This window comes from Salvelinus fontinalis, chromosome 39, assembly GCF_029448725.1.
Source record: "Salvelinus fontinalis isolate EN_2023a chromosome 39, ASM2944872v1, whole genome shotgun sequence".
In the NCBI taxonomy this organism is placed as follows: Eukaryota; Metazoa; Chordata; class Actinopteri; order Salmoniformes; family Salmonidae; genus Salvelinus; species Salvelinus fontinalis.
This window is the reverse complement of record NC_074703.1, coordinates 26,226,783-26,250,937: the sequence shown is the minus strand read 5'-3', so window position 1 is coordinate 26,250,937 and position 24,155 is coordinate 26,226,783. Positions and strand designations below refer to the sequence as shown.

Sequence of the window (24,155 nt, the reverse complement as noted above, 5' to 3'; positions counted from 1 at the left end):
TTCCATATGTTTGATTTCATTCCATTCCAGCCATTACAATGAGCCCATCCTCCTAAAGCTCCTCCCACCAGCCTCCACTGATCTACAAATAATATTGTGTAGTTATTTAGGATAAAAGGGGATTTGTAGACCAGTCAGTCTCAACTCGCCTTTTAAAGTCGGCTTCAAAGACGAACACGCCCATTATTTTACCCATTGGGTAAATTGTAAATGACTAACTGGGTGCATTTGACACTGCAGCCAGCTTTAAAGGTGAGTCTGTAGTAAATAACTATTCAATATTACTCGTAGATCAGTCAGTCAGTCAACATTTAACAATGATACAACACCGTTTTATGCTCTTGAACAGGGCCACTGACTGACTCTACAAATAACAATGGGCACATTCGAGCCGATCACCTTTGTCAAGTCGGTGACCAAAGTGTGTTGCATTATGGGTCCATCCTACAATCTAAGCTTGATGCCCTCAATCTCACACAAATGATCAATGAACCCACCAGGTACAACCCCAAATCCGTAAACATGGGCACCCTCATAGATATCATCCTAACCAACTTGCCCTCCAAATACACCTCTGCTGTTTTTCAACCAATATCTCAGCGATTACTGCCTTATTGCCTGCATCCGTAATGGGTCTGCGGTCAAACGACCACCCCTCATCACTGTCAAACACTCCCTAAAACACTTCAGCGAGCAGGCCTTTCTAATCGACCTGACCCGGATATTCTGGAAGGATATTGACCTCATCCCGTCAGTAGAGGACGCCTGGTTATTCTTTAAAAGTGCCTTCCTCACCATCTTAAATAAGCATGCCCCATTCAAAAAATGTTGAACCAGGAACAGATATAGCCCTTGGTTCTCTCCAGACCTGACTGCCTTTGACCAGCACAAAACCATCCTGTAGCTTTCTGCATTAGCATCGAATAGCCCCCGTGATACGCAACTTTTCAGGGAAGTTAGGAACAAATATACACAGGCTGTTAGGAAAGCAAAGGCTAGCTGTATAAAGCAGAAATGTGCATCCTGTAGCACAAACTCAAAAACGTTCTGGGACACTGTAAAGTCCATGGAGAATAAGAGCACCTCCTCCCAGCTGCCCACTGCACTGAGGCTAGGAAACACTGTCACCACTGATAAATCCACTATAATTGAGAATTTCAATAAGCATTTTTCTATGGCTGGCCATGCTTTCCACCTGGCTACCCCTACTCCGATCAACAGCCCTCCACCCCCCACAGCAACTCGCCCAAGCCTCCCCATTTCTCCTTCACCCAAATCCAGATAGCTGAAAGAGCTGCAAAATCTGGACCCCTACAAATCAGCCGGGCTAGACAATCTGGACACTCTCTTTCTAAAATCATCTGCCGAAATTGTTGCAACCCCTATTTCTAGCCTGTTCAAGCTCTCTTTCGTATCGTCTGAGATTCCCATAGATTGGAAAGCTGCCGCGGTCATCCCCCTCTTCAAAGGGGGAGACACTCGAGACCCAAACTGCTACAGACCTATATCTATCCTACCCTGTCTTTCTAAGGTCTTTGAAAGCCAAGTTAACAGATTACCGACCATTTTGAATCCCACCGTACCTTCTCCACTATGCAATCTTGTTTCAGAGCTGGTCATGGGTGCACCTCAGCCACGCTCAAGGTCCTAAACGATATCATAACCGCCATCAGTAAGAGACATTACTGTGCAGCCGTATTCATCGACCTGGCCAAGGCTTTCGACTCTGTCAATCACCACATTCTTATCGGCAGACTCAACAGCCTTGGTTTCTCAAATGATTGCCTCGCCTGGTTCACCAACTACTTCTCTGATAGAGTTCAGTGTGTCAAATCGGAGGCCTGTTGTCCAGACCTCTGGCAGTCTCTATGGGGGTGCCACAGGGTTCAATTCTCGGGCCGACTCTTCTCTGTATACATCAATGATGTCGCTCTTGCTGCTGGTGATTCTCTGATCCACCTCTACGAAGACGACACCATTCTGTATACCTCTGGCCCTTCTTTGTACACTGTGTTAACTAACCTACAGACGAGCTTCAATGCCATACAACTCTCCTTCTGTGGCCTCCAACTGCTCTTAAATGCAAGTAAAACTAAATGCATGTTCTTCAACCGATAGCTGCCTGCCCATCCAGCATCACTACTGTGGACGGTTCTGACTTAGAATATGTGGACAACTACAAATACCTAGGTGTCTGGTTAGACTGTAAACTCTCCTTCCAGACTCACATTAAGCATCTCCAATCCAAAATTAAATATAGAATCGGCTTCCTATTTCGCAAACAAAGCATCCTTCACTCATGCTTCCAAACATACCCTCGTAAAACTGACTATCCTACCGATCCTCGACTTCGGCGATGTAATTTACAAAATAACCTCCAACACTCTACTCAACAAATTGGATGCAGTCTATCACAATGCCATCCGTTTTGTCACCAAAGCCCCATATACTACCCACCACTGTGACCTGTATGCTCTCGTTGGCTGGCCCTTGCTTCATACTCATCGCCAAACCCTCTGGCTCCAGGTCATCTACAAGTCTCTGCTAGGTAAAGCCACGCCTTATCTCAGCTCACTGGTCATCATAGCAGCACCCACCCATTGCACGCGCTCCAGCAGGTATATCTCACTGGTCACCCCCAAAGCCAATTCTTCCTTTGGCCACCTTTCCTTCCAGTTCTCTGCTGCCAATGACTGGAACGAACTGCAAAAAATCACTTGGAACGAACTGCAAAAATCACTGAAGCTGGAGACTCATATCTCCCTCACTAGCTTTAAGCACCAGCTGTCAGAGCAGCTCACAGATCACTGCACCTGTAAATAGCCCATCCAACTACCTAATTTCCATACTGCATTTATTTATTTATCTTGCTCCTTTGCACCCCAGTATACCTACTTGCACATTCATCTTCTGCACATCTACCATTCCAGTGTTTAATTGCTATATTGTAATTACTCCGCCACCATGGCCTATTTATTGCCTTACCTTTCTTATCCTACCTCATTTGCACACACTGTATATAGACTTGTTCTACTGTATTATTGACTGTATATTTCTTTACTCCATGTGTAACGCTGTGTTGTTGTATGTGCCAAACTGCTTTGTTTTATCTTGGCCAGGTCGCAGTTGCAAATGAGAACTTGTTCTCAGCTAGCCTATCTGGTTAAATAAATGTCAATTAAATAAATAAAAATTAAATAAAATGGGGATAAAAATTGTCCGACTTCTGCCTACATGACGACTGCATAAACTTTACAAAAATCATGTGATCATGACGTTTTGACTGCAGTCCCACTGCAAGTTTCTGCAGTTGCTCTTCACCAACTTCATCCTGCAGCCATTGCCTGCATTGTGGGAGGCTACTGTATATTGTTAACCAATTATTAGTTGTTGACTCATGCAAAAGTAACCAAAGAAAATAATTGAAACAGGAACCAATTTTGCCATGATTAATGTATACAAGTGGACAAATTCATGTGATGTTTGAGGCCCTCACACGAATTGATTGTACAATGTACAGTACACACATTATTTCAGTTTGTTAGTGTATGATATGGGGCTTGAAAACATATTTATTTCGACATTATAAAGAAAAACGTATAAACAATGGCAACACTGCCATATTAATCTGAGTGTTGATGTTTGAAAACCAGATTAGTGTCTGACCTTCAGCTGTCACAGATGCACCTCCCCCGAACTTCACTCCTCGACTTTTCTCTACAGTCGGTTGCTTTAGTCTTACCACTTAAACGCTCCCAGTGAGTAGTTATTTATGATGCAAGGTTCTTTGTAGATCAGTCATGCCGCATTCATGTGCTAGTTGAAACTATAAAACTCTAACATGTCCGACTTGCTAGCTGGTTGTAGTAATACGCGTGCCGCATTCAACGAATCAACAAGTAGGAAATGTCCGAGTTTCCTAGTTCCAACTTGCATGTGAAACGGCATGTCGGCAGTCGCTTGCACCGTCGGCTGCCTGCAACGTCTCAGATCGTGTCACTCCTATGCGACGCTCGTCCCTCAACCAGCTGTAATCGGATAGTTTATTTCTGTGATCAAAGCCGTTGCTAGTGGTCTAACTACACTTATGAAAAGTCCTCTTAATTTTGGGAATGATCACAAAGTTTATCCAGAACTCAGATTGGAAGGCGTGGGCTTACTTGAGAAATCTTGTTGTAATAAATATATAAGACAAATTCTTCATTCACAAAACCAACTTACACCGAGAGGAAAGGTTTTCTGGAACATGCTTATTCCTGACATAGTCTGGAAAATGCATGGTTAAGGCCTTACAAATACTGTATACCAAACAAAGTTAAGGAAGTGCACTTCAAAATTTTACATAAGATATATCCATGTAATTCTATGATTTCCAAATTTGTGGCTATTGATGATATCTGCGTTTTCTGTGGAAAAGAAGGTGAGAATCTGTCTCACTTGTTCTTTGAATGTAAATTTCTGTCAGAATTTTGGGAAAATCTTGCAAAGTACTTATTTACCATTATGAACACTTGCTATATTTTTAACATAAAATATATAATATGTTACTATTGCAATGATAACAAAACCACTGAAATGATTGTTAATTTTTTTATTCTTGTTGCCAAATACTTTATACACAAACAAAGATTCCAAAATTCTATACCAAAATGTCCAATTGTTCTGATTGAATTTAATTATCTTATTAAAACATTAACCCTAGTGAATAACAACAAGAATAACATCTTCATGAATCATTATAATAAGATATTTTCAAAGTGAATATAATTGCACTTAAATTGTTTATTTTGTTTTTTATTGATATTTTTTGTATGTTTGAGCATTGTTAATACCTGTGTTTGGTTTGCTAGACACGTTTGATTTAGCAATGTAAGTTGATTTTTGTATTATGAATAAATAAATAAAATATAATTAAAAAAATAACCCAGCTGTAATCGGGGCATGGCTAGAAGGGATCCAACTTTTGTCAAATTAACGTAAAAAGTTCATTTTTAAAATTTTATTTTATTTAACCCTGAACCATTTTTCTAACCTTATCCTAACATTCTATGAAAAGTCTCATCTGATGTTAATTTGACAAAAGTTGGATTTCTTCTAGCCGTGACCCTGGAATCGACGCGCTGTTTGACGTAATGCTCCCAGGTAGCCAGTTTTCAGCAAGGTAGATAGCGTTCAGCGCTGCACTGCGAGGATTTTATCGATAAGGGAGCCTAGCTATAATGTAATGAAAACTAAATTATATCGTGTGAATAAATCGATTAATAATAAAGCTAATTAATGTTTTTATAACTGAGAGTGTTTAGCCAATTACATTACTATTAGCTGGCTAATCATTCGCTTTACTAGAGTGTTGCTACCTAGCCGCAGACTTTGTACTGTTACCTAACCTACCTGCTAAGTGAACAAAGGTAAAATGAGCTAAAATGCACTATGCATGACACACGGATAGCTAAATATTACAAGGCTCACAGGATACGTGATGTGACAACAATTAGACATAAGCATATTTCTTTCTGAGCTGTTTTACATCATCTGCTGAATAGTAATTCACCTGTTGAATCTTCTGTCCTTTTCTTCCATCCCAGTAGTGAAGGCTGATACTGTCTCAGGCAGTGACATGGCCAACCCTCTGAGGAGAGAGGTTAGACAGCTGTACAAGAATGTAAGTTCAACACTGACTGACTGCTGTCAATGCACCCACGCTTTGTTGTTGTTACCCACACCTACTTTCAATATGAGATTTGCTTCCACTCATGCAATCTTTTACTGTCTGTCCCAAACAATCCCCAAAGCACTGGGATTATCACTAGTAACCTGCCTCCTTCCACTGACAGCTACTGCATCTGGGACGAGAATACCCCCAAGGAGCAGACTACTTCAGGGAGCGTCTGAACAGTGCCTTTATGAAGAACAAAGATGTCACAGACCCCAAGGAGATCAGAAAGCTTGTCGATTGTGGAGAGGCTGTGATTAAGGAACTGGGGACCCTGTACTATCTGAGGGAATATAGCGCCATGAAAAAGCGTTTCTACGAAGAAGAATTGTGCGCCATGCTGAATATGGGCAGACCGACAGACTGATAGCCTAGATGGTTGGCAGCTGAATCTTCAGTATGCGGGTTGTTCCATGAATAGAGAACATTTTGGGTAGTGTAACTTGGTTCCCCAAAAATATTGATTTCACCTAATTTTAACATTCTGTCATAAAGAGCACATGTTCAACTTTCTAAAAACATTTTTTCCATGTCAAGGGCTTAAATAAAACAAATGACTAGTAAGTGCCTTTAAAGTAACAGGGTTGACGTAATAGGTTTGAGGTTTGCCTTAAATTTGCCATACATCCCCTTTTGACAGGGGCAATGGTAACTTGTTGCTTGCAACAGGAAGGGGGATTCGAAATGCAAGCTTCACAACAACAAAAAAATGTTAAAAAAATATTTCTAGCCTATGGGTAACAGGGTTGACATGTTATGCTTCATGTGCTCTGATTGAATGAAATGAGAAGTCCTAGAGTACCCTCTTCCTTTTGTCTTCTCACCTATTCTTTCTGAAGTTGCTCATTTTCAGCCTTAATGAGCTTGCCTCCTTTCTTTATGGCAGACTTGAACCAAATCAACAATTCAACTTGATGAACATAAATGTGATCATAAACAAATTTCCAAGCTACTGTATGTTTGCAATTTGTGCGCATTGCAAAAGTGAGTACAGATATATATATATATAAAAAAACATAACTAAAGAGTAGAAATTTAAACATGTTATAATCAATTTAGCTAGCTAGCCCTATATCTACTAGGTCTAATATCTCATGAATCTAATGTATAGAGAGCTATGCTATTCATAACAGTAACAAAGTTGACTTTGCATCCTTGGGTGGCTTACAAGAACATAGAGAATAGAAAGTTAGGAGATATCAAATCAAACTTTATTTGTCACATGCACCGAATACAGTAAGTGTAGACTTTACCGTGAACTGCTTACTTACAAGCCCGTAACCAACAGTGCAGTTCAATAAGAGTTAAGAAAATATTTACCGAGTAGACTCAAATAAAATGTAATAATAAAAAGTAACACAAGAATAACAGTAACGAGGCTAGGACGCACCAGTACCGAGTCAGTGTGCGGGGGTACAGGTTAGTTGAGGTAATTTGTACATGCAGGTGGGGGTGAAGTGACTATACATAGATAGTAAACAGCGAGTAGCAGCAGTGTACAAAATGGGAGGGTGGGTCAATGTAAATTGTCCGATGGCGGTTTTATTAATTGTTCAGCAGTCTTACGGCTTGGGGGTAGAAGCTGTTGATGAGCCTTTTGGTCCTAGACTTGGCGCTCCGGAATAGTATTTAGTTGTAGCAAGATATAAAAACACAACACAGACGTGCAGCACGCTTGCAGTAAAAGGAAGCTGATTTGCAGTCACTTGCTCACCTTGAGTCCTATCTAGCTAACGTTAGCTAACTGGTAATCTAATTTACACTGGCTAGTAACAGCTGGCTACTTATGAAACTAGCTACTTGGCTTGTAAACATATCAACCGAACCACAATATTAATTGTATAACTCTCTGGTTAGCTTGCTATATAGGTAATGAAATAACAATTGTTGGAAAACTGGTTACTATCTTCTCTTTTCGCGTCTAAGTTACCATGGTTTGCGACATCTAAAACGATTTACGGCGTTGTTTATTAACTCCTATTTGAACTCGTGTGGACGAAGGGCGAAGTAACCAGCTATCGACACTACTTAATTGCAAGGATTTATTGTTAAGGGACATTATAATGTAATGGAATCTTGATTATAGCGTGTGAATGAATCACAATGGATGTTTTTATAACAGAGGGTGTTTAGCTAACGTTCATTAGCTAAGATTCGAACAATAATTGTCTGTTGACGTTGTTGTGCTGGGAGACATAACGTTACTTGTATGTCTCCCAGCACAATGTCAAAAGGCTATTATTGGTTTAATTGCATCTGCCAATTATCAAGCCAGCTAACTAATCATTCGCTTTGTGACCTAGTCGCAATGTGGCCCATTTGCACTGTTAACTAACCGACCTGCTAAGTGAACCAAGGTAAAGCTAAAATGTATGCATGACACAGCTAAGATTGTGAGGCTCACAGGATATGTGATGTGTGACAGCAATCAGACACATGCCCATTTCTGAGCTGTTGTTTTACATAATCAGCTGCTGTATGCTAAATCACCTGTTTGTTCTGTCCTTTTCTTCCATCTCAGTAGTGAAGGCTGCTACGGTCTCAGGCAGTGACATGGCCAACCCTCTGAGGAGTGAGGTTAGACAGCTGTACAAGAACGTACGTTAAACGCTGACTGCTGTCAATGCACCCAACCGTTGTTACCCACACACCAAATTTGCTTCCACTCATGCAATATTTAGTTGTCTTTCCAAAACAATTCCCAAAGCCTGGAATTATCGTTGGTAACCTGTCTTCTTCCATTGACAGCTCATGTTTTTGGGACGGGAATACCCCAAAGGCGCAGACTACTTCAGGGAACGTCTGAAGAGTGCCTTTATGAAGAACAAAGATGTCACAGACCCCAAGGAGATCAGAAAGCTAGTTGACCGTGGGGAATTTGTGATAAAGGAACTGGAGGCCCTGTACTATCTGAGGAAGTACAGAGCCATGAAGAAGCGTTACTACGAAGAAGAATTGTCTGCCGTGCTGAATATAGGCAGACCGGTAGACTGATAGCCTAGCTATTTGGTGGCTGAATCTTCAGTATGCAAGTTTTAGTTTAGCCGTCCATGAACAAGACTGTTATTAGCAACACAAACGTCCTTAATTAAACACAAATGTTAGGTATATATTACAGACAAGTGTTATGAGCTACACTTGCCACTCTGACCCACCTCGAAGTGTGGAATGACCTCAACCAAATGACTTCATACAGTTCAAATGACTACAGTTCTCTTGTGTACATAATTGTAAATAATACATGATAGAATGTATTGATAGCGTGTACAAAGTCATGTAATTGAATTATATAAATAGGAGACACAGCTATTTCAAATGAATGTTTATTTTAAATGTACAACACTGATAGCCCTATTTTTGAAATAAATGAGAAACAAGTCAAGTCAAAGATATTTCATTTTTAACAATCCTAACTCTACTTGTCTTTTGAAGTTGATGTGATGTACTCTACATACAGTGTATTCAGAAAGTATTCACACCCCTTGACTTTTTCCACATTTTGTTGTGTTACATGCCTGAATTTAAAATGTATTACATTTAGATTTGTTTGTCAGTGGGCTACAGAAATTACCCTATAATGTCAAAATGCAATTATCTTTTTTGAAATTAACAAATTAATTAAAAACAAAGCTGTCATGTCTTGAGTCAATAAGCATTCAACCCCTTTGTTATGACACGCCTAAATAAGTTGAGTAAAAATCACATAAGTTGCATGGATTCTGTGTGCAATAAGAGTGTTTAAAAATATTTGTGGGGTCTACCTCCTTTCTGTACCCCACACATACAGATAATTGTAAGGCCCCTCAGTCCAGCAGTGAATTTCAAACACAGATTCAACCACAAAGACCAGAGAGGTTTACCAATGCCTCGCAAAGAAGGGGACCTATTGGTAAAAAAAAATAATCTGACATTAAATATCCCTTTGAGCATGGTGAAGTTATTAATTACACTTTGTATGGTGTATCAGTACACAGTCAGCACAAAGATACAGGTGTCCTTCCTAACTCAGTTGCCGGAGAGGAAGGAAACCGCTCAGGGATTTCATCATGAGGCCAGTGGTGAAATTTTAAAACGGTTTAAACCTGAGTTGAATAGGTATGATAAGAGAAAACTGAGGATGGATCAGCGACATTGTAGTTTACTCCACAATACTAACCTAATTGAAATAGTGAAAAGCAGGAAGCCTGTACAGAATAAAATGTTTTTACAAATGCATCCTGTTTGCAACAAGGCACTAAAGTAATACTGCAAAAAATGTGGCACAGCAATTCACTTTTTGTCCTGAATACAAAGAGTTATGTTGGGGCAAATCCAATACAACACATTACTGAGTACCACTCTCCATATTTTCAAGCATAATGGTGGCTGCATCATGTTATGAATATGCTTGTAATCGGTAAAGACTGGGGAGTTTTTCAGTATAACAAATATATGGCACAGGGAAAATCGTAGAGGAAAACCTGGTTCAGTCTGCTTTTCACCAGACACTGGGAGATTAATTCACCTTTCAGCAGGACAATAACCTAAAAACAAGGCCAAATCTACACTGGAGTTGCTTACCAAGAAGACATTGAATGTTCCTAAGTGGCCGAATTACAGTTTGACTTAAATCTGCTTGAAAATCTATGGCAAGACTTGAAAATGGTTGTCTAGCAATGATCAACAACCAATTTGACAGAGCTTGAAGAACCTCAAAAAGAGTAATTGGCAAATATTGTACAATCCAGATGTGCAAAGCTCTTAGAGACTTACCCTGAACGACACACAGCTGTAATCCCTACCAAAAGTGATTCTAAAATGTATTGACTCAAGGGTGTGAATACTTATGTAAATGAGATATTTCTGTATTTCATTTTCAAAAAAAAATCTAACTTTTCTAAAAACAAGTTTTTACTTTGTCATTATGGGGTATTGTGTGTAGATAGGTGAGGATTTGTTGGGGAATTCAGGCTGTAACACAACAAAGTGTGGAATAAAATACTTTCTGAAGGCACTGTATATAGAAATATGAGGATATAGATGAGATATTGATACAATCTGTCAGGACATTCATGAGTCACGTGAAAACACAGCGGCACTGTGGTTGGAGAAATATGAGAAGAAAGAGCAACTGTTAAGTCATGGTTTTATCAGTATGTTATGTAGGAATACTGCTCTTTGTGAAATCCAACTCGTGGACATTGCAGAAGCCGCGGTTATTGTTTCCATTTGTTCTCTCTGTTTTTTTGTGAGGTCCAGCTTTCCTGCTCGTCTCATGGCCTAGGTATGGATGAGAGCTAAATACAGGAAAGTGGTTCAAAGAGAGAGACCGTCTTGGAGGTTATTTATTGAAACACTCATATCACTTACCGTTTCTTTAAAGAGCTTGTAAAAGCAAAATAACATTGTATCTTCTTTCATCAAAGTCACCCTTGGTTCCAACTTCAACTTCATACCCCCTGAAAAGAGACACATTTTAGTGTGAAAAAATATGTTAATTAGACACAACATGTAATATGGTAAGAAGCAACACTACCATTTGGGGAAGAGTACCTGAAAGTAGACTGACCAACAGTCCAACAGCCAGTGTTGTAAGTGACCCAATAGGACTGAAGTAGATATAGGACAGCAAGTACCAGTTATCAGCCAGGAAGGGTCTAAAGGGAGACAAACATAGTGGCATTCAACAGCTATAACGTTGCATATATTGTTTACAGCTGATGCAGTTCGCTATTCTAACATGACAAATTATTCCTGTTCTACAGTACATTTCTAACTGAAATATTTGTTTTAACTGTGCCCATATCAATATACACTGCTCAAAAAAATAAAGGGAACACTTAAACAACACAATGTAACTCCAAGTCAATCACACTTCTGTGAAATCAAACTGTCCACTTAGGAAGTAACACTGATTGACAATAAATTTCACATGCTGTTGTGCAAATGGAATAGACAAAAGGTGGAAATTATAGGCAATTAGCAAGACACCCCCAAAAAAGGAGTGATTCTGCAGGTGGTGACCACAGACCACTTCTCAGTTCCTATGCTTCCTGGATGATGTTTTGGTCACTTTTGAATGCTGGCGGTGCTCTCACTCTAGTGGTAGCATGAGACGGAGTCTACAACCCACACAAGTGGCTCAGGTAGTGCAGTTCATCCAGGAATGGCACATCAATGCGAGCTGTGGCAAAAAGGTTTGCTGTGTCTATCAGCGTAGTGTCCAGAGCATGGAGGCGCTACCAGGAGACAGGCCAGTACATCAGGAGACGTGGAGGAGGCCGTAGGAGGGCAACAACCCAGCAGCAGGACCGCTACCTCCGCCTTTGTGCAAGGAGGTGCACTGCCAGCGCCCTGCAAAATGACCTCCAGCAGACCACAAATGTGCATGTGTCTGCTCAAGCGGTCAGAAACAGACTCCATGAGGGTGGTATGAGGGCCTGACGTCCACAGGTGGGGGTTGTGCTTACAGCCCAACACCGTGCAGGACGTTTGGCATTTTCCAGAGAACACCAAGATTGGCAAATTCGCCACTGGCGCCCTGTGCTCTTCACAGATGAAAGCAGGTTCACACTGAGCACATGAGCACATGTGACAGACGTGACAGAGTCTGGAGACGCCGTGGAGAACGTTCTGCTGCCTGCAACATCCTCCAGCATGACCGGTTTGGCGATGGGTCAGTCATGGTGTGGGGTGGCATTTCTTTGTGGGGCCGCACAGCCCTCCATGTGCTCGCCAGAGGTAGCCTGACTGCCATTAGGTACCGAGATGAGATCCTCAGACCCCTTGTGAGACCATATGCTGACACATGCACATTTGTGGCCTGCTGGAGGTCATTTTGCAGGGCGCTGGCAGTGCACCTCCTTGCACAAAGGCGGAGGTAGTGGTCCTGCTGCTGGGTTGTTGCCCTCCTACGGCCTCCTCCACGTCTCCTGATGTACTGGCCTGTCTCCTGGTAGCGCCTCCATGCTCTGGACACTACGCTGACAGACACAGCAAACCTTTTTGCCACAGCTCGCATTGATGTGCCATTCCTGGATGAACTGCACTACCTGAGCCACTTGTGTGGGTTGTAGACTTCGTCTCATGCTACCACTAGAGTGAGAGCACCGCCAGCATTCAAAAGTGACCAAAACATCATCCAGGAAGCATAGGAACTGAGAAGTGGTCTGTGGTCACCACCTGCAGAATCACTCCTTTTTTGGGGGTGTCTTGCTAATTGCCTATAATTTCCACCTTTTGTCTATTCCATTTGCACAACAGCATGTGAAATTTATTGTCAATCAGTGTTACTTCCTAAGTGGACAGTTTGATTTCACAGAAGTGTGATTGACTTGGAGTTACATTGTGTTGTTTAAGTGTTCCCTTTATTTTTTTGAGCAGTGTAGTATCAATTATAAACCGGGTCGTTCGAGCCCTGGATTCTCATTGGGTGACAGTCGTGGTATATCAGGCCGTATACCAAAGGGATGACAAAACATTTATTTTTACTGCTCTAATTACCTTGGTAACCTGTTTATAATATCAATAAGGCACCTCGGAGGTTTGTGGTATATGGCCAATATACCATGGCTAAGGGCTGTATCCAGGTATTTTGCGTTGCGTCGTGACTAAGAACATCCCATAGCCGTGGTATATTGGCCATATACCACACCCCCTCGTGCCTTATTGCTTAAATATACCACATGACGACTTGTTTACCATTCTAATTACGTTGGTAACCAGTTTATATGCCATATTGTGTGTTTCAATGATTTGAAATGACAGAAATTTGTCAGTATCAAATGAATTGAATGACCCTTCTTTTTGCTGTCAGTCCATCACCACCCTAGTAAAGAACATGAAGACACACAAGATAACTGAGATGCAGCTGCAAGTGCTGCTGGGATACGCTGAGGAGGACATTTGTGACCAATCACGTCAGGCGACAGCCTTCGGCCTGCTAAAGGTAGCTGACGCCCTCCCTCTTCACCTGAGACCGTATTTTATTGCTAAAGCTAATGCATCAGACCCCAGCATTTTATACTTTTATTTAACCAGACATATAGATGTATTTGCTTTCAAAGTGTATAATGAAATTCTTCATCTGTCCTCCTCTGTACTATATCCTCTCTATCTCCCCCTACAGGCCATCCTGTCCAGGAAGCTGGTAGTACCAGAGATGGAGGAGCTGATGAAGAAAGTGGCCAAGCTGTCTGTTACCGGGCAGAACGGCATGATCAGGGTCCATGTAAGGTTTTGTTTCTTTTTATATACCTTTTTAAACCTGTATTTTACCGTTTGTATTTTATTTTTGAAGCTGTCTTGTAAAAAGGTATTTTAGTGTTTCTGTTATTTTCACCTGTAGATTTACCAGAAGTATATCCTGGATTATCCTCTGGGGAAGAAACTGAGATCACATCTAGACTTCATTGTGGCCCAGCTCAGGTAGGATACATTTGTCTTTAAATGGATTCGTTATTTAAGATGTAAGTCGATTGTTTGTGACTTTTGATACTAAAAGCTCTCTCTGTGTTAGTTATGAGTTTGACACAGGAAGAGAGGCTTCTCTGGAGCTGATGGCCTATATCTTCCAGACCTTCCCTCAGGTATCCACAACAATCCACCTGACACACACATCCCATAATTACTTGAGTTCGACTCGCAGTAACTCTGGTCGCTTTCTATACCCACTGCTCCTGGTAGAAGTTGGCTATAGAAACATATCCCACATACTAACCCTAACCATTAGAGGGAATACACTCAAAACTGACCTTAGATCAGTTTTTTTGGGACAACCTCATTCTACTCCTGTGTGTAACTGATTTGTCTCTGTCCTAGAACCTGCTGCTGCAGCACAGTGGGTTGTTCTTCGCCCCTCTGGCTCTGGCCATGGTGAACGATGACTCGGCTCGCTGTAAGAAAATGGCCGCCGTGGCTATCAAATCACTGCTGAGTCAACTGGACCAGCAACACCAGAACACCCTGTTCACCCTGGTCAACGCTTGGCTGTCTGGAGACAAGGTATGGACACACACACACACACACACATTAGACTTGTCTTTCTCTACGGATCTAATAAAGCAATGTAAATGACTGATGAAGTTCAAATAAAGGAAAGGAGGGAAATCCACTTTAGACTATTGAGATGCACCCCATGTCCTCCTGCTGTAACCTCTGACCCCTACCCCCAAGTGTGTCTGCGTCGTCTGGGGGGACCAGGTGTGTGGGCTGTTTGTGGAGGTAGAGGGGGTTCGGTTTGGCCTCCGTTTAGATGCCGTGCTGCCCCTCATCAAGAAAGAGATCCACCCCGACAACTTTGAAGACGTGAGTCGAACATGAACTATTTTACAAATCAAACTTTTAAGATATAAACTATGTGGAAAGTTATACTTTCAAAAGCATTATCTCAGCGGGATGTAGGTATTCATCTTTTAATTACTATATTATATCACCTGTGCTAACAGCTGCTCTATATCTGTGTGTCTGTCAGATTGAGGAGCAGGAGGAGAAGGCAGCAGACAGACTGCTGTTCAGCTACCTCACGCTGGTCACCAAACTCACCAAGGACTGTAGCCTACTGGAGCTCAGCAAGCCTCAAGACACACTCACTAACATCCTGGGTAAGACACTACTACCTCTAGCCTGGCCCCACATCTGTTTTTTGCTGTCTTGCCATTTCCTGTGGTCGGAGCGCTGGTTGTAGATCAACCATCACGTAATTATCAGATGGGCCCGGTCTGAAAATCACCTCAGGCATCTCCGTTGTCTGGGGTGAGATAAATAGGCCTACCGTACTGTGGTATGTTAAGCTTATTGCCTGCTCTGTATAGCAGTGTGATTAAACCCATGTGCCTACACGTTTCCACCTGAAATGTCTTGTTCTATGGGTTGATGATACAGTCTAGAACTACAGATCTACATCATTGAATGTAATATTTTACACTCTAAACTGCTGACTTCCCCTTTGTGTAACAGAGCAATGCCCCCCCCCCCCCCCCAACCAGGTCATGTTGAGACCCACCTGCGTTACCCTCACTGTTGGGTGTGGCTGACCGCCTCTCAACTGTTTGGTCAGCTGTTTGCTGCCCACCGGCCAGACCAGCTGGTTGCCCGCTGGAGAGAGGAGACCACAGAGAAGGGCTGTGCCAACAACGCCACCACACCAGAACCTGTGGCGACCACATTTCTTACCACCAACCTAGACAAGAACGTGAGACGGGTCTGAACATCACTTACGTATTGTACAAGGGTGTGACTCAAGTGATATTTAGCAATACTGATTTATGTGTCTTTTACCTGGCGTTACCTCTCCTTCCCTCCACCAGATGAGACAGTTGGTCCTGTCTTTCTGTCACCAGCTGCAGTCGAAGTACCTGGACACGTCAACGGGAGAACAGGTAAGGATGACGATATTACACTGATGATGTTGCCAACTGACTATTCAAGTCTGAGGTGTCACACGTCAGGCAGTAGTTCAATTGACAGGTTTGATCGTCTCGTCTGCCGTTCCCCAGGTGATCAAGAACCTGCTGTCCGTCGCCAAGGTAATCTAGCTGATCTCACCTGAGTCTGAAATCACACCTGCCCAGGAGGTAGAGGAGGAAAGAGATGGAGGAGAGGGGGAGAAAGATGGAGAGGATGAGGAATGAGAGAAAGAGGATGAAGAAGAGAAAGAGAAGCAAGAAGAGGAGGACGAGAAGGATGATCGTCCTCCATCCTTACTGTGGTTGATGAAGAAGCTGTCTCTAATGGCTAAGAGGGAAACTGCAGACACGCCCAAGATACCCCTCAAGGTACACACAAACACCCCAATACATGGTCCTTTTATATATTTTCCCAACACCACTGCTTATTTACTGATGGTGAGTTAATGAATATCAGCAATAAATGGTTGTATTGTTATTTGTCCTTTCTCTCCCCCCATAGAGAACATGTGTGTTTAAGTTCCTGGGTGCCATAGCTGTGGATCTGGGTAAAGAAAGGCTTACCTCACCACCATCATCGGCCCTCTCTACAGAGAACTTGGCAGCACCTATGCAGACCAAGGTAACATACTGCAATACTGTCCTCGTCATTTAATAACAGCTACGAGGATCAAGGTAACACAACACTGTCTGTCATCGTCCTCCCCCTCTCACCACTACTCAGATTCATCATCCTAATCAAAACCTTTCAGTTTTGTGTGTTTATTTTCTGGCTGTCGTGTTGTCTGACTGCTCTCTCGTGTTATTCTTTGTCAACACAACTCAACTCTGTAGTTCTCTTCAGACTGATCCCTGTGTAGGCGTTTGTCTCCGAATTTAATAGAGCACTAATTGAATGCATCTCTGCGTCGTACTCCCCAGACCCCACCCTGAAAAACCTGTCCCAGGAGCTGATAGAGCTGTTGAAGAAGCAGGTGGGGCTGCAGACCTTCTCCCTGGCCTTCTCAGTCGTTCAGAAGGATGCCTCGCAGAGGAGGGCATAGAGCAGGGTTCTCAGACACCAGATCTCAAAATAATTTGTCAATGAATATTACTAACAGATTAAATTAATTTTGGCCAAGGAATCTGTGGAACAATACAATGTAATATTTATGTTCAGGGGCCTGGGAGGCTAACAGGGATATTAGTATCCACCAATGTTATATTTTTAAATAAATAAAATATATTATTAAATAAATATAAATAATAAGGATGGGCAACTTTTATGGGGTGGGGGCCACAACAAAAATCTGAACTCATGATGGCCAAACTGGTAAATCTTTGAGTTAGTGATGAACAGCAGACACTGTTTTGGCTCTTGAGCAAATGTTTCTATCATAATGACAGGGTAATGTTGGATACATCTCACACAAACCTTTAACTCTTCTCTGAGGCGGTGGCTAACCCTGACATCACAGCCAGGAAGAAGCACAAAAACAAGATCGAGGCCAAGAAGAGGAAGATTGAGTTCCTGAGGCCTGGCTACAAAGCCAAGAGACAGAGGAACTCACTCAAGGACTTGGCTATGGTGAAATAATATTATCCATTTTATAGCAAGGATGGATAAGACCAGGCAATCATATCCTGCTTAATGCAGGAGCTGACAGTCACAAGCCCCCTCTGTATGAATTCTCAATCAAGGATTTGAGAAGTGCAAGATTGTCTAAGGGGTTTATATATACCGTACACACACACAACTAAATACTATATTGTGCTGCTTTCTTTGAACAATCTTATTGGAAAAGTATCAGTGGTCATGTTGAATTTTACAATAATGCTTCTTGGGTGGGAGATAAATAATTTGACCACAAAGGTTTATATATTCAGTCTGAAATCAGCTTTACTGAGGGTCGTTTTCACTGTACAAGCTCAAATATGCAATAAAAGTTGTAGCATACAAATTAAGCAGTTAGTGTCCAACTACTGACATATTAAAGTTTGAGCATTCCAATGAAAAGGCCTAAACTAACAACCTCAAACTTTATTTATTTACACACCCAACAGAAGTTTAAGAAATGAAAAAAAATAATAATTCAGCATGAGTAGTACAATAAAAAACAGCACCAGCTGCAGTAACGTTGCTCAGGTCCACTTCCTTGAAGGGGCCAGTCAGTTCTGTGCGCCCGACCCCTCAGTGTTTACAGATTGGAAGGGTTCACCAAAAACGGCAGAAGATTCTATTTAATCATGTGTGCCACACATCCAATTGGAGGTCTAATGGGGAGCCATCACCACATTACTTGGTCCCCTTCAGATCTGCAAACACCACAGGGCTATGGGCGATAAGTGTTTTGAGACAAGGTAATATACTATATTGTATATACTCTATCCCAGGCTGGAAGGCATGGAGGGGCTTGGCATGGTGAAGGCTTCAGGGATGGGGCGGGGCTGTGTTCAGCAGGGCACAACGTTTTGGAACCTTCATATAGAAATGTATTGTGTAGAACATGTGACATGTAGAGTAAGGAATGACGTCAGCTCTATTCATGACATTTCTATTTACAACATTTGTGTAGTGAACGTGCCCTTGGAAGGAGTGCAGTCACTGGTCCTCCTGAGCGGTCCAATCAGGAAGTATTTTATACAGGAGGTCAGGGGTATTTACAGAGAACAAGAGGTGTGGGGGCTCTTTACTGCCTGCTCTTCAGGGCTTCCACCAGCCTATGGAGAGAGAGCAAACATTGTTGAGTAATAGTACACCAACATGCAGATGACATGATTCCTCATCACTAAGCTAAGGACCCTGGGACTAAACACCTCCCTCTGCAACTGGATCCTGGACTTCGTGACGGGCCGCCCCAGGTGGTAAGGGTAGGTAACAACACATCCTCCATGCTGATCCTCAACACTGGGGCCCCTCAGGGGTGCGTATTCAGTCCCCTCCTGTACTCCCCGTTCACTCATGACTGCACGGCCAGGCACAACTCCAACACCATTAAGTTTGCTGATGACAACAGTGGTAGACCTGATCACCGACAAGACAGCCTATAGGGAAGAGGTCAGGGACCTGACCATGTGATGCAAGGATAACAACCTCTCCCTCAACGTGATCAAGACAAATGAGATGATTGTGGACTACAGGAAAAGGAGGACCGAGCACGCCCCCATTCTCATCAACAGGGCTGTAGTGGAGCAGGTTGAGAGCTTCAAGTTCCTTGGCGTCCACATCACCAACAAACTAACATGGTCCAAACACACCAAGACAGTCGTGAAGGGGGCACGACAAAACCTATTCCCCCTCAGGAGACTGAAAAGATTTGGCATGGGTCTTCAGATCCTCAAAAGGTTATACAGCTGCACCATCGCCTGGTATGGAAACTGCTTGGCCTCCGACCGCAAGGCACTACAGAGGGTAGTGCGTACGGCCCAGTACATCACCGGGGCCAAGCTTCCTGCCATCCAGGACCTCTACACCAGGTGTTGTCAGAGGATAGCCCTAAAAATTGTCAAAAGACTCCAGCCACCTAGTCATAGACTGTTCTCTCTGCTACCGCACGGCAAGCGGAACCGGAGCACCAAGTCTAGGTCCAAGAGGCTTCTAACCCCAAGCCATAAGACTCCTGAACATCTAATCAAATGGCAACCCGGACACATCTCTTCTACATGTGATAAAATAACCTCTGCTCTACCTATTAATATGCTTTGTGGTTATTTCACCCAGTGAGTGGGACTCTGGTTAACCAACTGGAGAACTCTGATGTTAAATCCGGGTGTTGAAAAGAGCGTCTGCTACATGGCTATAATGTCAAGCAAACCCTTACCACTCCATGGCCTCGTCCAGGCCCGTGCCCTTGGTGGCGGAGGTCTTGAAGATCTGCCACTTCCGGTCTTTGAGGGCGGGGAGGCCCAGGGAGTTGGCCACCTCAGCCGGGGTCATGGACTGTTCCATGTCCTGCTTGTTTGCAAACACCACCAGGATGGCTTTCTTCAACTCCTCTTCCTGAAGAGACAAAAACACACAGCGCGAGAGAGAGAGTCATATGGAGAAAATACATTGAGCATTACTATTTGCCCAAAGTTGCTCTCCAGAGCACCTCAACCAATGGGCAGTATACCTGCCTCATACACAAAATGACACCTGCACTCTTATCAATGCAATGAATGTAGGCCTATCCACATGACCTACCTCCAGCATGGTGACAAGCTCAGACTTAGAGATGCCCATCCTGTCTCGGTCACTGCTGTCCACCACGTAGATGACAGCATCCGTGTTGGAGTAATAACAACGCCAGTATGGCCTGGGAGAGAGATACAAGGGTTTGAAGGAGACAGATGAAGATTCGGGGGAGGGAGAATTCGGGGGAGGGAGAAGGGCAGAGGCAAGTAGGCCAAACCCTCTAAATTGTAAAGAGGTGTTGCGCTGTCTTGAGGAATCTTCTGTCTACCTTTCACATTCAACAATGTCTATGTGTGCATACATAAACAGGAAACGCTTGTTGTGATATTCATATCAATTACCTGATACTCGTCTGTCCACCAAGATCCCACACCTGGAACTTCAGGTTCTTGTACGTCACCGTCTCCACGTTGAAGCCGATCGCTGTACAACACAATGGCAGAGATTAAAAACCTTGAGCACAAATGGCAAAGAAAGGAATGCACTTTAACCACCCCTCTATGACATGTGGGAAGACTCAACTCATTTTGGAGCACACTAATTGATTTTCCATGTATGCACCTGGAACTAGGCAACAGATCTTGTGTGAACAGTCTTTCGAAGTTGGAAGAAATTAGTGAAAAAAAAAAAAAAAGTTACCTACTTGGAATGGTGGTGACCACCTCTCCGACCTGCAGGCGGTACAGGATGGTAGTTTTACCGGCTCCGTCCAACCCCAGGATCAGGATCCTCATCTCTCTGGTGCCAAACAGGCCAGAGAAGAGACTGGAAAACCACCCACCTACAGCATATGGACATGAGATGAGTTACACAGACAATCCGTGCTAGTATAGCCCATTCATAGACGTTAACTACCTTTAGCGCCTATTGATGAAGGCATCTTCCCGGCTGACTTTTGTTAAGAGCCCAGACGCTTGCTCTAAATGTTGACTAACATCGCATGCGGTACGGTTTTGGAAAGTCACTTCTTTCATATCGGCGAGAAATCATTTTCAAAACACAAAAAAAGGTTAAATTACTACACACCTTTATGGCCGTGTGGGAACACTAAACCTATATCGCCACATTACAGCGCTTGTTTACGGAAGACATACTGAGACCACCTGTGTAATTATCCATCTAGCGTCCCTGAACACCTGATTGTAAGTGTAGTACGTCAACTCGAGGCACACAGTAAGTGTATCTTTATTTGAAAGATTAGTTCTCGCTGATATGAAATGTTTAGAAAACCGTTTAGGAAGCGATCATTGAGGTTTCTAACACCGTCAGAATTGTAGATCACACGGCTAGCCGTGGGTGAAGCAAACCGCTAAAGACCCTTTGGAGAGAAGGGTTTTCCAGAGTGCTGTCAATGGGACTGTGCCGAACTGTTGCGCTCCCCCAGTTTCCAGAAGGGATGCAGGTGGCAGGACACATAGTACCAGTCAAAAGTTAGGACACACGTACTCATTGTAGTGTATAGGTGCAAGGTTAGATGTTGGCTCAATGTAGGATTTCCCCCTTCTCCTTTTTTGGGGACCAAAGTGTGCAATCCGCACTCCGACAGGCAGCAATACGCAGCACAGCGTCTAGTCTGCCGGAAATTCACTCGGAACAATATGGTTTTCCAGAGCTAAGTTAGTGCTAACGTTAGTAACGCTACTGTAGCGATTGAGGGGGAACAGTTGAACCAGCAAGGGTAGGCACACTAGCTAATAACTAAACTCAACAAAAAAAGAAACGTCCCCTTTTCAGGATCCTGTCTTTCAAAGAAAATTCGTAAAAATCCAATTAACTTAACAGATCTTCATTGTAAAGGGTTTAAACACTGTTTCCCATGCTTGTTCAATGAAACAATTAATGAACATGCACCTGTGGAACGGTCGTTAAGACACTAACAGCTTACAGACGGTAGGCAATTAAGGTCACAGTTATGAAAACTTAGGACACTAAAGAGGCATTTCTACTGAACCTGAAAAAACACCAAAAGAAAGATGCCCAGGGTTCCCGCTCATCTGCGTGAATGTGCCTTCGGCATGAGGACTGCAGATGTGGCCAGGGCAATAAATTGCAATGTCCGTACTGTGAGATTCCCAAGACAGTGCTACAGGGAGACAAGACGGACAGCTGATCGTCCTCGCAGTGGCAGACCACATGTAACAACACCTGCACAGGACAGGTACAGGATGGCAACAACTGCCCGAGTTACACCAGGAACACACAATCCCTCCATCAGTGCTCAGACTGTCCGCAATAGGCTGAGAGAGGCTGGACTGAGGGCTTGTAGGCCTGTTGTAAGGCAGGTCCTCACCAGACATCACCGGCAACAATGTCGCCTATGGGCACAAACCCACCATCGCTGGACCAGACAGGACTGGCAAAGTGCTCTTCACTGACGAGTCTCAGTTTTGTCTCACCGGGGGTGACGGTCGGATATGCTTTTATCGTTGAAGGAATGAGCGTTACACCGAGGCCTGTACTCTGGAGCGGGATCGATTTGAATGTGGAGGGTGCGTCACGGTCTGGGGCGGTGTGTTACAGCATCATCGGACTGAGCTCATTGTCATTGCAGGAAATCTCAACACTGTGCGTTACAGGGAAGACATCCTCCTCCCTCATGTGGTAGCCTTCCTGCAGGCTCATCCCAACAGGATCCTCCAGCATGACAATGCCACCAGCCATACTGCTTGTTCTGTGCGTGATTTCCTGCAGGACCGAAATGTCAGTGTTCTGCAATGGACAGCAAAGAGCCAGGATCTCAATCCCATTGAGCACGTCTGGGACCTGTTGGATCAGAGGGTGAGGGCTAGGGCCATTCCCCCCAAAAATGTCAGGGAACTTGCAGGTGCCTTGGTGGAAGAGTGGGTTAACATCTCACAGCAAGAACTGGCAAATCTGGTGCAGTCCATGAGGAGGAGATGCACTGCAGTACTTAATGCAGCTGGTGGCCACACCAGATACTGACTTACTTTTGACCCTCCCCCACTCCCTCTCCCTCCCTTGTTCAGGGACACATTATTCAATTTCTGTGAAACTTGTTCAGTTTGTCTCAGTTGTTGATTCTTATGTTCATACAAATATTTACACGTTAAATTTGCTGAAAATAAACGCAGTTGACAGTGAGATGACGTTTCTTTTTTTGCTAAGTTTATATTAGCTAGCTAGTGTCTTTGGCTATATCCTGTTCTGTCTATGCCATAAAGGTCCAGACCTTTTGGTAGACGTGAAGCCAGCATACAAGGAGGCTACACATGGTTACTATGATATACGTGTCACATTCCTTCATTTTAACATTAAAAAGCTAGTTGAATAGATAACTAGCGATAGCTAACCAATGATTAACCTTTGTCAACTAATCAGGTAGAGATTTAACGCTGTAAGTTAGCTGGGCTACAAGTACTAAACGTGTTGGCACAGGGAGTTAGCAGTACAGCTAGCTAGCGACTGTCAGTATTTACGAACCACGACCAATTAGTGATTAAAATTAGTGACTCAGACTCGTTAACGGGATTTGATAGCTTGATCAATTTAACACAGTAGCTGTCCGTGAAACGACAATACTTATTGTGTTTGTTAGCTAACGTTACCTATTTATGTTACTTAGCAAGTGACCCAAGTGCATGGTGTGTAGCAGGAGCTGGCAGAATAGCCAGCGCATTCCCAGTATAGTTTTAAAATGAGATAAAAAATATATTTAAAAACGTACCCATTCTGAAGACACTAAACCCTTGATCAACGGTGTTGTAGATCTCGACACGGCACCGCTTCCGTAGCTGATGGAATTCAGTGACGTGTCGCAAGAACACGTCATTAATGGATAATCCGGTTTCATTGTCAGTACATTCAACATCAGACAAATATTTTGAAATGTTAAATAGTTCAAACACAATTGCATGAAACTATAAATATGATTTGTTTTATA

General features: G+C 43.1%; 3 protein-coding genes, 1 non-coding gene and 1 pseudogene across 9 annotated transcripts; 4 read left to right on the top strand and 1 right to left on the bottom strand.

Annotated features, from left to right (window-relative positions):
• Positions 1-5,109: 5,109 nt before the first annotated feature.
• Positions 5,110-6,665, top strand: LOC129838323 (electron transfer flavoprotein regulatory factor 1-like). 3 transcript variants are annotated; one of them, XM_055905240.1, is made up of 3 exons: positions 5,110-5,161; positions 5,586-5,662; positions 5,835-6,665. In XM_055905240.1, the coding sequence occupies exons 2-3, from the start codon at positions 5,618-5,620 to the stop codon at positions 6,078-6,080; spliced, it is 291 nt and encodes a 96-aa protein (XP_055761215.1). In that variant the 5' UTR covers positions 5,110-5,161; positions 5,586-5,617; the 3' UTR covers positions 6,081-6,665. The 3 variants fall into 3 exon arrangements, with proteins under 3 accessions (XP_055761215.1, XP_055761212.1, XP_055761211.1); XM_055905237.1 differs by having other exon boundaries at positions 5,114-5,221; XM_055905236.1 differs by having other exon boundaries at positions 5,119-5,408.
• A 705-nt stretch (positions 6,666-7,370) lies between these two features.
• Positions 7,371-9,365, top strand: LOC129838667 (electron transfer flavoprotein regulatory factor 1-like). Of its 4 annotated transcripts, none has more exons than XM_055905791.1 (3): positions 7,371-7,460; positions 8,235-8,311; positions 8,462-9,365. In XM_055905791.1, the coding sequence occupies exons 2-3, from the start codon at positions 8,267-8,269 to the stop codon at positions 8,705-8,707; spliced, it is 291 nt and encodes a 96-aa protein (XP_055761766.1). In that variant the 5' UTR covers positions 7,371-7,460; positions 8,235-8,266; the 3' UTR covers positions 8,708-9,365. The 4 variants fall into 4 exon arrangements, with proteins under 4 accessions (XP_055761766.1, XP_055761764.1, XP_055761763.1 ...); XM_055905789.1 differs by lacking the exon at positions 7,371-7,460 and adding an exon at positions 7,667-7,778 and having other exon boundaries at positions 8,238-8,311; XM_055905788.1 differs by lacking the exon at positions 7,371-7,460 and adding an exon at positions 7,669-7,778.
• A 3,895-nt stretch (positions 9,366-13,260) lies between these two features.
• On the top strand, positions 13,261-17,674 carry LOC129838730 (small subunit processome component 20 homolog; annotated as a pseudogene).
• LOC129838954 (small nucleolar RNA ACA64) lies at positions 15,407-15,534 on the top strand. The gene has a single exon (XR_008756945.1). It is a non-coding gene; the product is annotated as a small nucleolar RNA ACA64 (small nucleolar RNA).
• Positions 17,675-19,894: 2,220 nt separating the features above from the next.
• On the bottom strand, positions 19,895-24,021 carry LOC129838645 (ADP-ribosylation factor-like protein 1). The gene is made up of 5 exons (XM_055905759.1): positions 23,940-24,021; positions 20,898-21,035; positions 20,596-20,677; positions 20,264-20,375; positions 19,895-20,077 (listed from the first exon to the last, which is right to left on the bottom strand). Exons 1-5 carry the CDS (start codon positions 23,941-23,943, stop codon positions 19,895-19,897), a joined length of 519 nt encoding a protein of 172 aa, XP_055761734.1. The 5' UTR covers positions 23,944-24,021.
• Between the last annotated feature and the right edge of the window lie 134 nt (positions 24,022-24,155).

Coding starts and splice junctions, on each gene's coding strand:
- LOC129838323 (XM_055905240.1), top strand. CDS start 5,618: ATGGCCAACCCTCTGAGGAGAGAGGTTAGACAGCTGTACAAGAAT. Junction 5,663..5,834: donor TTAGACAGCTGTACAAGAAT/GTAAGTTCAACA, acceptor TTCCACTGACAG/CTACTGCATCTGGGACGAGA.
- LOC129838667 (XM_055905791.1), top strand. CDS start 8,267: ATGGCCAACCCTCTGAGGAGTGAGGTTAGACAGCTGTACAAGAAC. Junction 8,312..8,461: donor TTAGACAGCTGTACAAGAAC/GTACGTTAAACG, acceptor TTCCATTGACAG/CTCATGTTTTTGGGACGGGA.
- LOC129838645 (XM_055905759.1), bottom strand. Junction 20,678..20,897: donor GGTGGTCACCACCATTCCAA/GTAGGTAACTTT, acceptor TGTGTTGTACAG/CGATCGGCTTCAACGTGGAG. Junction 20,078..20,263: donor AGCTTGTCACCATGCTGGAG/GTAGGTCATGTG, acceptor TTGTCTCTTCAG/GAAGAGGAGTTGAAGAAAGC.